The sequence below is a fragment of the Nerophis ophidion genome, linkage group LG06, assembly GCF_033978795.1.
Source record: "Nerophis ophidion isolate RoL-2023_Sa linkage group LG06, RoL_Noph_v1.0, whole genome shotgun sequence".
Classification (NCBI taxonomy): Eukaryota; Metazoa; Chordata; class Actinopteri; order Syngnathiformes; family Syngnathidae; genus Nerophis; species Nerophis ophidion.
This window is the reverse complement of record NC_084616.1, coordinates 55,045,867-55,057,866: the sequence shown is the minus strand read 5'-3', so window position 1 is coordinate 55,057,866 and position 12,000 is coordinate 55,045,867. Positions and strand designations below refer to the sequence as shown.

The 12,000-nt window shown below is 40.5% G+C and overlaps 2 protein-coding genes across 8 annotated transcripts in view; both read right to left on the bottom strand.

The window, feature by feature from the left end:
• kansl2 (KAT8 regulatory NSL complex subunit 2) overlaps nt 1-12,000 on the bottom strand; it is a 45,764-nt gene that overhangs the window by 25,018 nt on the left and 8,746 nt on the right. The window contains exon 1 of one of the 5 annotated variants that reach the window (XM_061904312.1): nt 4,924-5,058. The exons of 1 other annotated variant lie outside the window; for it this stretch is intronic. The gene's annotated coding sequence lies outside the window, so the exon portion shown is untranslated. Of the gene's footprint in view, nt 1-1,448; nt 1,608-4,661; nt 4,811-4,914; nt 5,059-12,000 lie in introns of those variants that run through there. 3 more of the 5 variants (XM_061904316.1, XM_061904314.1, XM_061904315.1) reach the window with 3 other exon arrangements.
• On the bottom strand, nt 5,137-10,850 carry ccnt1 (cyclin T1). 3 transcript variants are annotated; one of them, XM_061904305.1, is made up of 9 exons: nt 10,623-10,850; nt 9,988-10,069; nt 9,791-9,919; nt 9,252-9,312; nt 8,638-8,700; nt 8,490-8,535; nt 8,196-8,359; nt 7,994-8,064; nt 5,137-7,913 (listed from the first exon to the last, which is right to left on the bottom strand). In XM_061904305.1, exons 1-9 carry the CDS (start codon nt 10,793-10,795, stop codon nt 6,663-6,665), a joined length of 2,040 nt encoding a protein of 679 aa, XP_061760289.1. In that variant the 5' UTR covers nt 10,796-10,850; the 3' UTR covers nt 5,137-6,662. The 3 variants fall into 3 exon arrangements, with proteins under 3 accessions (XP_061760289.1, XP_061760287.1, XP_061760288.1); XM_061904303.1 differs by having other exon boundaries at nt 8,490-8,545; nt 8,639-8,700; XM_061904304.1 differs by having other exon boundaries at nt 8,490-8,542; nt 8,639-8,700.

Genomic DNA, 12,000 nt, shown 5'->3' with positions numbered 1-12,000 from the left:
AGCAGAGCTCCCCTCTGTGCATGTTGCAGGTTATGAGTGTATTTCAAACATGTTATACAGACAGGCAAACATTTTACTCTCATTTGATCAAATTTGGATGGATTTCTTTTAGAAGCAAAATGCGATGAGAGGGTTGAAATCCCTATACGCCCATGTGCGAAAGCTTTTTTTTCCTTCCCAGAGTCACATAGTAAATTTTTAGTCGCATTTGCAAGTAAATGTGTTGCACCGTACACCACTGCACATGGCAAAAGGTTACAGGCAGCACCTTTTTGGATACTGTGGTATGGTTGGGCAATATATCAAGTTTGTAAAATACATCGATATATTTTTTAAACAAAATATGAATTAAGAAAACAGCATAATATTGATAGAATTTATTTCACATTAAAATGACCAAACTGCACTTATTTGTTCTTCCTTGTTCTCTCCTGCTTATCACTCCCTCTCAAAACTCCATGGGCTACTAAACCCTCCCCTTCCTCCTTCCATGATGTGCTTGCACTATAAGAACATCCATGTTGGTTGGTACCATGATGATGTTTGTACTATGAATTGATTAACATGGACCCCGACTTAAACAAGTTGAAAGACCATTTAGTGGTCTATTGTACGGAATATGTACTGAACTGTGCAATCCACTAATAAAAGTTTTAATCAATCATTCAATGTTTTTTTTACTATGATAAGTCACAATTGGTCAAGATTACAGCAAAACATTACGGACAGGCCAATCAAAGGCAAGATGGGGCGGGTCATCGAACCAGGAAGGGAAATCCCAACAGACAGACACGCACATCCCAAAGAAAACGGAATATTCAAGCGGGCGATTTATATATTTTAAAATTAGTGGAAAATGGCAGAGGGATTCTCTTCCTTAGATTAGTCTTTTAACGATGTAGACTATGTTCAGGAAACACACAATGCGTCTACTTGGCCACATTTGGACAAATGTATGCGTCTGGATAACACATTCATTTGAGTTGTTTACCATGTAAGCCCAAATCAAAACTGTTCTCGAGTTGCATATTTCGCACGAGACATGCTGCGAAAAATGCATGGCGAAGTGAGGAAAATCGTAGCTGCACAATTAAGTCAAGTCATTAGCTTGGCGCTGATTTGAACCGTACGTGTGTGACAGTCCATTACATCGTCGACTGGGAATTAAAAAGTGCCTGTCGGCAAACTTATTTTTTATCCGAGTTTGATCAATTTTATATTATTTGCACTGCAATGGTATTTTTTTTACGTAGAAAGAATATTTTTCTATTTTATTTATCTTATGTTATTCTGTGGTACTTAAACAATGTATTTGCTGTGCTGTTAATACCCACCTAGACTAACTGGGTTAATAAAAGTGCCACTGACTGTTTACAGTACAGTTGTCAGTCAGTTCAATTTCAGTGAATCTCGCTCAAAATTGAATACCTTTATGTGTACACTCTCACCTGAAAATATATGTTGAATAATCGCCCAGCCCTTGACTCTAGACAGAGCCAGCATAGGCCACAAGGACCTGCCTGCCTGTCATGCAGGCAGCATCCCAGTTGGTGCCCCAAAGCAGGGCTGCAGGTCAAGAAAGGAGAGCCTAGGCCCTCTTGGATGAGTAAACAGTGCACATTGTCTGCTGACAGAAAATAGTAGTTAACTTTTGCACCCTTTGCCACAGGCCCTTGCAAAGACTGTATTTGGTCTGTGATAGTTGTTCTCACTAAGTTTGTGTTACCTCATTGTTGCTATTGTTTTTGTATTGGTATTGTTCTTTTTTTTTTTACATTGATATTGTTAATGGAATTGTGAGGATCCAGTGAGGGCCGCATTCATTAAAATCAAATGATGGGCAGGGGGGGTTGGGGCATTTTGATAAATTTTTTTAATTAAAAAAGCTAAAAGCAAACCAGTGTATGTCAATGCAATATGCAAAGCTATCTGAACAAAACATCTATGTTAGTTTTGGTGACTGAGGTAAGTGACAAAGAACATTAGTGTAATCTAATAATTAGGGTTGTCAAAAATAACGAGTTAACTAATGTGGTTAATCACAAACAAATATTGCATTAATCACGTATATATGCAGATTAACCAAAATTGTGTATGCTCCTTTACCTTCAACGGATTCTAACAATAAAATTGCATTTGTGACCAAGTATTGAAGTATTTTTTTACTTTAATTTAAATGTTTAAGGTAATTGAAATCATCCAAGCGAGTTTATGTTACTAGTAATAGATGCAACACCACCACGTGCAAGGAATTTAGCCTCATAACGCCATATGTAAATATAAGTTATACGGTAAGAAGAGATCGTCAGCTTCAATAGATGTGGTATCTAATTAGCCTGTAAAAAAATATTTGGATTTTTCGGTAGAAAACTGGCATCTGAATCACCTGAATGTTATTAACTGCAGGTTGGTTGGTTTTTTACAGTGCATTACTGTTAAATAAAAACTGTACCACTGTTATTTTTAATGGCAACATTTTGTCGGCTCAACTGCCATTTTTTCCCCCGAAAAATCTCTGGTAAATTCATTTTACATTGCATTTATTTTACATATAATGTCGTTTTTTTATATAAAACGGTCAATGCTCAAACAATTATAATAAATCGAAATCAATGTTGACCCGTTTAAGGCTCCAACTATTTCACATCAAATATTTGACTTCTGGGTTTTTGGAGGGACAAAAAGGGTATAAAACCCATAAAAACTTTACAAAATACCTTAAGATCAACAAATAAATCTTAAATTCATCCATCCATTTTCTACCGCTTGTCCCTTTCGGGGGTCGTGGGAGGCGCTGGAGCCTATCTCGGATGGATTCAGGCGGAAGGCGGGTGACACCATGGACAACTCGCCACCTCATCACAGGGCCAACACAGATAGACAGACAACATTCACACTCAAATTCAAACACTAGGGCCAATTTAGTGTTGCCAATCAACCTATCCCCATGTACATGTCTTTGGAGGTGGGAAGAAGCCGGAGTACCCGGAGGGAACCCGCGCAGTCACAGGGAGAACATGCAAACTCCACACAGAAAGATTCCTAGCCCAGTTGAACTCAGGACTTTCGTATAGTGAGGCATATACACTAACCCCTGTTCCATCGTGCTGCCCCAAATGGATCTGGAATTGATCTTCAAATTTAAACGTTGAAAGTCAAACAAAAATAATATTTGAATTACTTTAAAAACTTGAATGAGTGGGACCCTCAAGGGTCAAAGGGTCTTATGTTGTTTTTATTTTTAAAACGGTCAATGCTCATTGGTCAAACCATTATTATGAATCAACATCTATGTTGTTGTGAATCATTGACCTCTTCAAGGCTCTAATTACTTCACATCAAATATTTAACTTTTGAATGCATGGGGAGAAAATATTGTATTATATGTGTTTATACCATTAACAAAACTTTTGACAATTTTGACAAACAGGGCATACAACATTAACAAATAAACAAAATAAAACAGATCAGAATTTGATTTCAAGATTTAAGTACCGAAAGTAAAAACATAAAAACATTATATTAATATATGACTTTTTTTAAAGATCTACTGAAACCCACTACTACCCACCACGCAGTCTGATTTTTAGGAACTATGAGCGCTGCGCACACATACAGCTAAAAGTCGTCTGCTTTAACGGCATAATTACACAGTATTTTGGAGACCTGTGTTGCTGAATCTTTTGCCATTTGTTCAATTAATATTGGAGAAATCAAATTAGAAAGATGGAGTTGGGAAGCTTTAGCCTTTAGCCACACAAACACAAGGTGATTCCTTGTTTAAAATTCCTGGGAGGTGAAACTTTACTATGGATCAGAGGGCGGTCAAACAAACATGAATCACGACGGAATGTCAACCAGCAGTTTTCGGTGAGAAAATTGTGGTTAAATAGTCGATTCTTACCGGAGAAAAGCTGAGCTTGTGCCGTCCATAGCTGCCGTCGACTCCCCTGAGACATTGGCGTCAACACACCCGTGGAGACACACCTCCGACTATCAGGTAATACTAAACTCACTAAAACACTACGAACACAAGAGAAAGATAAGGGATTTCCCAGAATTATCCTAGTAAATGTGTTTAAAAACATCAGAATCCATCCCAATGCAATCACTTTTTTTTTCTAGTCCGTCGTTATCAATATCCTCAAACACAAATCTTTCTTCCTTGCTCAAATTAATGGGGAAATTGTCGTTTTTTCGGTCCGAATAGCACTTTTTGTTGGAGCCTCCCATTAAATTTAATGTGAATATGTGAGGAGCCCCCACACTTGTGACGTCATCGCCTGCTTTTCTCTTAGCACCGAAAGTTGCGAACTTTATCGTGGATGTTCTCTACTAAATCCTTTCAGCAAAAATATGGCAATATTGCGAAATGATCAAGTATGACACATAAAATGGACCTGCTATCCCCGTTTAAATAAGAAAATCTAATTTCAGTAGGCCTTTCAGACTTTAATAGGTGACACCATTACGGGTCCTGGGACCTATAACGTTAATAACATTTAGCCAATCCCCAAGGGTTAAGGACTGCCATACTACAAAATCACTATAGCTGCTGGTAGAAGTAGTTCACAAATTCAGTAACGTGAATAAAACATAATTCGGAACATAATTGGAATAATTCGTGCGGCCCTCAGGTAAATTAAGTTTTTGACCCCTACCGTCGGAGGATGTTGGTCACGTCCAACAGACAACCACGCCGAGCCCGCCTCTGTTGACTGCGTCACTCTATGATGCGTCCGCCATCTTTGTTTGGGAGTTGCTAACGGTAGCTAACGCGTATTATCAACAACTTGCTGCAAAGACAGCCATCTTTGCTGTCCGGCGAGGCACGGTCGTTTCAGTGGAAGTAATGACATGATTCGGTGATAAAATATGGGTTTACTTCTATATTCAAATGAAGTAACAGCGTACCGTACTCACCCTGAGCTGGTCCACCACAGCCAAGTCGCTGAAGCACAATGCGCGGATTTTCTAGCATCCACCCACAGCGCCCAGTGTACGAGGCCCCGCCTCCCTGAACGCTGATTGGTCCAGATCAGAACTCTGTCATTTGGGGAAAATGTTGACGATCAAGATGAACCGACAAGACAATTTGTGGTGTTAATGTAAAATGAAGCGGAATCTTTTTCAGTCTTTCCATTAAGTTCTCAACTTTAATAGGAAATAATCACTTTATGTAAAACAAATGTTCACACTGAACATGTTACATGAAAAATAAAATCCCACTGATATTTAATTTAATACCAGTCCACTGAATTACAAAACTTCCAAGATGCAGGAGAACCTCAGGTAAAATGTAATGTGACTTGCATTGCTAGGTTGCATGGCAGTTGTTGAAAAGTTGATTTTAGAGTTTATGATCCCACAACATTAGGATTTGTCAGTCAATTAATTACAAATTTGCAGTTTCATTGTAGGAAAAAACCTTTTGTTCAAGTCAGTGCATTTACTCCAAAACAAATGACTCATCACCGACTCACAATGTAGTCTGTCAAACCAAAGGATACACACATACTTAGAGAATATGGCTGTTTGACAGCTCCAAGTATAATACAATCCTGATACTGAATAGGATTTGCAAAGCCAGTAAAGTATTGTTGATCATCTGAATTGATAACATAACTGCTTAATGAACAGGTTAGTTGAATGTACAATTCAAATGGAGCAAGACAACTTTAATGATTGCATCAACTCACAAAGGTACACTCGGACTTTCACTTAAAAAAAAAAAAGAATAAAAACAACCCCGAAAAAGGATGTCTAAATAAACGACAAGGTGGTTATTCGATATCCTTTACTGAGCTATTATAGATATGGTTGCCACAATGTAACCACCGTCAAATAAATGTACACCATTGGAAACTAACAAGTGACAATTCCAAACAAAGAATGCAAGTTTCTTTTTCCTAGTCCAGTCTGACCAATTCAGCAGGATTGTTTTTTTTTATTATTGGAATCCCTTTACCAATAAACATATCTTCTCTCTCTCTTTTCAATTAGTAGGATTTCATTAAAACTGACATTATTTTACAACCATTTAAAACAATGACTGCAGAACTCAAAATTTAAAAAAAAATATTTCATTACACCGATTTTTCTTAACAAAATGTAAAAATATTTTGTGTATTTTAAACATGTTACAATCGTATACTTCTACCGAATAAGGTAGGAAATAAAATACAGGACACCAAAAAGGCGGGGAAAGCCCAATTTTTTTCCGGTTATGGCAGCTCCAACAAAGAAAAAAAACATTTTGGAGAAGGAATCTAAAGCCAGTCTAATTAATAATAATCATTGGTAAAGACAGGGGAATAAGAAAAAATTGGAGTATATTATAAAAATAAATAACACTATAAAACCGACAACCTGACAGTTGTAGTCATTTTATCTAATATTAATTTCCTCCAAAGACACCTAAATCGTGTAAAGGAAAATAATGTCCCACTATCTAAAATCATTTGATTGCAGCCAAATTTGAATCTATACCTTTAAGTTAATAACATGTTTTGTTCCAATCAGATGTTCAAGCTTTTGCTCCTTGAACCTCGAGTGATCAGTACAAATAAAACATTTTGAAAGTCGCATCAGCTCATGACGCCTATAAAATGTCTTAAATCAGACAATACTTTATGTAACAGACAGCAACATACATTAAAAACTCATTTGGGTAGTGGCGGAAGAGGTGGAGGAGGGTCTGAAGGCAAGGGTGGGGGTCTGGCATTGCTTCCCCTGGATCCGCCAGAGTACCTGAAGTCTGCGTACTGGGACCTGTAGTCAAACATGGTCGGCTGGGATGGCTGGACACCCTGCGCGCTCAGAAGAGAGTTTAACATCTCAAAAGTGTCCTGGTACTCATTGGACTGAGCGCCACCTGTTCCCCCATGTCCGTTAGTGTCTGTCTTGTCGCCTTTGGGATGTGAATAGCTTCCCTGGTGAAGGGGGAGGCCAAGGGCCGGTAGGATGTCAGACGCCAGTGTTTGGCCAGATGAGGAAGACAGGGATGGTAGCTGGTAGGGATTTCGAGAAGACTTGCTCATTTTCGAAGCAGGGTGGGATACTGCCAAAGGGTCTTGGGGATGTGTCCTCTTGCGGGAGACAGAGGAAGATGAGCTTGTTCGAGACGAATCATTAGGGACCTTTTTGCTGCTTCCTAATGCACTTCCGGAACTTGATGAGTGTTTGTGTGAGGAGGAAAGAGAAGCACCACTCAAAGAGTGGTGGTGGTGATGGTGGTGGTGATTGGACCTGTCCCTGTGCTTGTCCCTGCTCTTGCCCTCCTCACCTGAACTCCCCCTTTGCTTCTCTGGCACACGAATACGCACTTTAATGTCCTGGTCCTGTCCTCTGCCGCTGTGTCCACTGCTGCCTCCGCCAGCCAGGGGAAACTTCATTTTCAAAGAACTTCTATCGTGTCTCTCCTTCTCCAAGGGAATTTTCAGAATAATGGGTGAGGGGTTGGACAGGTCAGAGGAAGACGAGCTGGACTGCTGGTGATGATGCTGCTGTTTCTCCTTTCTCTGCTGCTGACCAATGAGAGCTTGGGCAGCATTGGCGTACTCCCTCTTCACGCTGGCTTCCATGTTTTCCAACTTCCTCTTCTGAGCAGCCAATACATCTGCGTTCTTGGCGCGGTACTCGCTTAAGGACACCTTAGCAGGGGTGTGGATCTCATGGTTAGTCTGGTGCTCAGGCACCCCCTGACTCTTGCCACTCCAGGTTTGAGCACTGCCAGGCGTCCTGTCCTTGTCAGCTGTGGTGGACGAAGACGAAGCAGAAGACGGGGCCGAAAGGCTCATCAGACCCGCCACAGTACTTTCCGAAGAGGCCATAGAGATCATGCTCAGCATGGTGTCCCTCTGGTCACCCTCCTCCTGGACTTTTGGCTTGGTCTTTGGTGTCTGACCTCCTGCCTGAAAAACAATACATTTAAGAGTCAACAAAACTCATCTGCTCATTACAGGTGCTCAGTCACCACGGAATCAAGTCGTACCTTCCAGTTGCGGATGCGTTTCAGTCTGCTAGGTGTTTTCTCCAGAATCTGCAGGAACTCGTGTGTGAGCTCTGAACAAAGTTATTGTAGGAATATGAAAGACAACATCAGCAGAAGATAATTAAAACCCACACATTAGTTTAATGCCAAATTGGTGGGTGACTTGTTCTTGAACATTTTCCCCTCCAACTAGAGTGCATACCATCTAGCAGTTTCAGAGTGACTGTGGGGTCAACATATTCCCACCAGTGTTTTCCATCCGTAGAAACAGGAATCTCCCAGTTGGACCACTTGCAGGCAAGATGGATACACACACAAGCCACGACCGGCGGACTGTACTGCAGGCAGAACGTGGTCAAGTGGAGACTATGTGGCAGCGTACATCCCAGAAAAAACATACATTGAAAGAGGGGAAAAAAACAGAGCAGATATTCAGTATATTGAGTATTTACAAAAATGTGTGTGGAAATAAACGGGAAGTAAACGGAGAATATACCTGTTGGTGGCCATGAAGTAAGATGTTTGAGCAAGATCCTTACTTGCTGAAACAACAACAGAATGGAGAAGCACACTTAAAATCTGAGCCACAAAGACTTTGATGTGAGCCCTCCAAGATTAGCTCAAAATTGTATTTTGATGCTCACCTCTAACCAGCTGGGTGCACTTGACAACATGAGTGTGGGGATGGTCGATGGTGATTTCAAACGCTGCAAGAACAGAGGACAAAACAAAAAAAGATTGAGTGACATGCAGCAGTTAAACCTCAAAAAAGCCTGCTTCCAAATCGACGGTTAACAAACGAGTCCTGTTAGCCCAAACAAAAGAGTTATTTGAATTCACATGAGGTCTTCCAGTAATATTCTGCCCTAAATGAAAAGATTGAAAGTTTATTATGAGCAATATAAAAAGGTATATCAGGTGTCGGTTTAACGTTAATTTTGATTTGTTGTCATCTGATACTTTCCTATTAATTGGGGGCGTAGAGAGATATAAGAACATGGTTCATAAAAATGCACCAAATCATTCTGTACACCTCAGATACATGGTGCGAGATGAAGAAACACAAAAGGGAGATGATCGATACTAAAGACACAAAGTTGCACACTGCTATTTCTGTGGGTTGGCAACACGCGAGCGTGACTGTGCAGTGTTGCAAACTGCATGCAAAGTTTCTGTCGAACAAAAGTAAACACAAGTTACTTCTTTAGAATCACAGGGAGGGAAATCAAGGGACCCAAGTCTTTCCTTCCCAACTTACCCAAGGTCTGGAGTATTATGCTCTCAAGAATGACCAGGTCTTGGGCTTGTTGCAGGTAGGCCTGAAGTTGAGAGGACAGGCACATTACTCACTGCAAGGCCTGTATCCGTTGTTAAACAAGATCAACTGGTCATGCAGTTTGATTTTGGTCATGTGTAATTGTCTCAGAGGTTTTGTAGCATTCATCTTGAAAGACTGACTTTATTCCATCAGTCTTTCAGTTTTGTGCTGACAAACGCTCCCAAATAAGTGAGAACTCAAATGACACCTCACATTTATGCCATCTCATTTAGATTCTCAGATGACCAAACACATCCCTTTAAGTCCACTTCTTTCAATGTAAAAAGGGGAACTGTTGCAAGAGCGACAGTGAGGCTAAATGCTGCAATCACATTTTTGTTTTGAGATTTGTTGCTTGAATATAAAGTAGCGGAAGGCCATGTAAAAGCGTCACTCAATGCAGAGAGTAAGGCACTGCCCTTTTGGGGAATAACGGGCACTCACAGTGATCAAATGGAAGCTAAAACCATAAAACTTACATCACTGCGAACGTCTGGTGAGGGATCCTGTGGGTTGAGACAGGCATGAGCCACCTTAATAACATGTTCTAGCTTTCGGGGCTGCTCCTCCACCTTTGCAGCGAGGAAAAGAGCGGCTGGAGCAATGACCTGCAAGTAAACATTTTGAAATATATAATTTCAGTTCAGGTGACGCTACACATTCAACAAATACTCACATTTCTATGGAATCTGGTGAAGGACTGGACCATATAGAAACGATGCATGTATACAATGGCCGTGTTGATTGTAAGCTGGGACCTATTACACAGTTGTTAAGGTAAATGGCAACAAGATTTTAGGTGTGAAATGTAAACATCAATTCAGTTTGTATAAACCCAGCCTTGTGGTACAACATTGCAGGAAAGCCAAACAAATCACGTTACTTGTCCCGAGCTAGCCGGAAGCTGCAGTTCTTTGTAAAAATAACTAGTTACGGTTAAATGCAAACATCGTATACTATCACAATATGCTGAGAATACAATGTTATTCGAGGCAACATGGACTTGTATTCGTATTTAATAACATTACTATTACAGTGAGATCAGAAGCTAATGCTAACGTCCTAAAGGCCTGCCGACAACACAGGCCTTCGCGACTTTGGGGTTCGCAAAATACGCCGCTCTCACACAGCTGAGCCGGGCCCCTATGATAGACTAAAATATTTGATGTTTATGAAAAACAAGGGTATTTAAAATGAAACTACATATCAAACAGTAACGAGTCTCTCGATTAGAAAAGGCTAAACGTAAGTAGCAAACATGCTAGGCTAGCTCAGGTGGCTAACGTGGCTAACAGCGCCGACAAAAGATACACATTGAGCCGCTGTCCCATGTCCTGTAGCAGGTTGGCTGCCTGTTGTCTGTAGGAGAGCTCCTTGTCCGGATCGAGTCCTGCTCGCCGAGATGGATTGTTGTCGATCTGTTGCCGGGAGTAGTACCATTTGTTATTACAGCTTGCAGGGAGAGGACTAAGCGACGCCGCCATCACTGAGAAGGAGGATAGTTTAAAATTTCAGCGCGTCACCGGAAGCTACGTCACATCGAGTGAGTGGGCGGAAGACGGGCATCTTCACTCACCCATAGGTATCGGTAAAAAGCCGGAAATAACGTTACTGTAATAACCACAAGAACAGTGGTTCTCAACCTTTTTTCAGTGATGTACCCACTGTGAACATTTTTTTAATTCAAGTACCCCTTGTGTGTGTGTATGTATATATATATATATATATATATATATATATATATATATATATATATATATATATATATATAAAGATAAACGGAATACAATGATTTGCAAATCCTTTTCAACCAATATTCAGTTGAATGCACTACAAAGACAAGATATTTGATGTTCAAACTCATAAACTTTGTTTTTTTGGCAAATAATAATTAACTTAGAATTTCATGGCTGCAACATGTGCCAAAGTAGTTGGGAAAGGGCATGTTCACCACTGTGTTACATCACCTTTTCTTTTAACAATACTCAATAAACGTTTGGGAACTGAGGAAACTAGCTGTTGAAGCTTTGAAAGTGGAATTTTTTCTCATTCTTGTTGTATATAGAGCATTAGTCGTTCAACAGTCCGGGGTCCCCGCTGTCGTATTTTACGCTTCATAATGCACCACACATTTTCGATGGGAGACAGTTCTGGACTGCAGGCGGGCCAGGAAAGTACCCACACTCTTTTACTACGAAACCACGCTGTTGTAACACGTGGCTTGGCACTGTCTTGCTGAAATAAGCAGTGGCATCCATGATAATGTTGCTTGGATGACAACATATGTTGCTCCAAAACCTGTATGGACCATTCAGCATTAATGGTGCCTTCACAGATGTGTAAGTTACCCATGCCTTGGGCACTTATACACCCCCATACCATCACAGATGCTGGCTTTTGAACTTTGTGCCTATTACAATCCGGATGGGTATTTTCCTCTTTGTTCCGGAGGACACCACGTCCACAGTTTCCAAAAATAATTTGAAATGTGGACTCGTCAGACCATAGAACAGTTTTCCACTTTGCATCAGTCCATCTTGGATAAGCTCGGGCCCAGCAAAGCCAGGGACGTTCCTTGGTGTTGTTGATAAATGGGTTTTACTTGGCATGGCAAAGTTTTAACTTGCACTTACAGATGTAGCAACCAACTGTAGTTACTGAAAGTGGTTTTATGAAGTGTTCCTGAGCC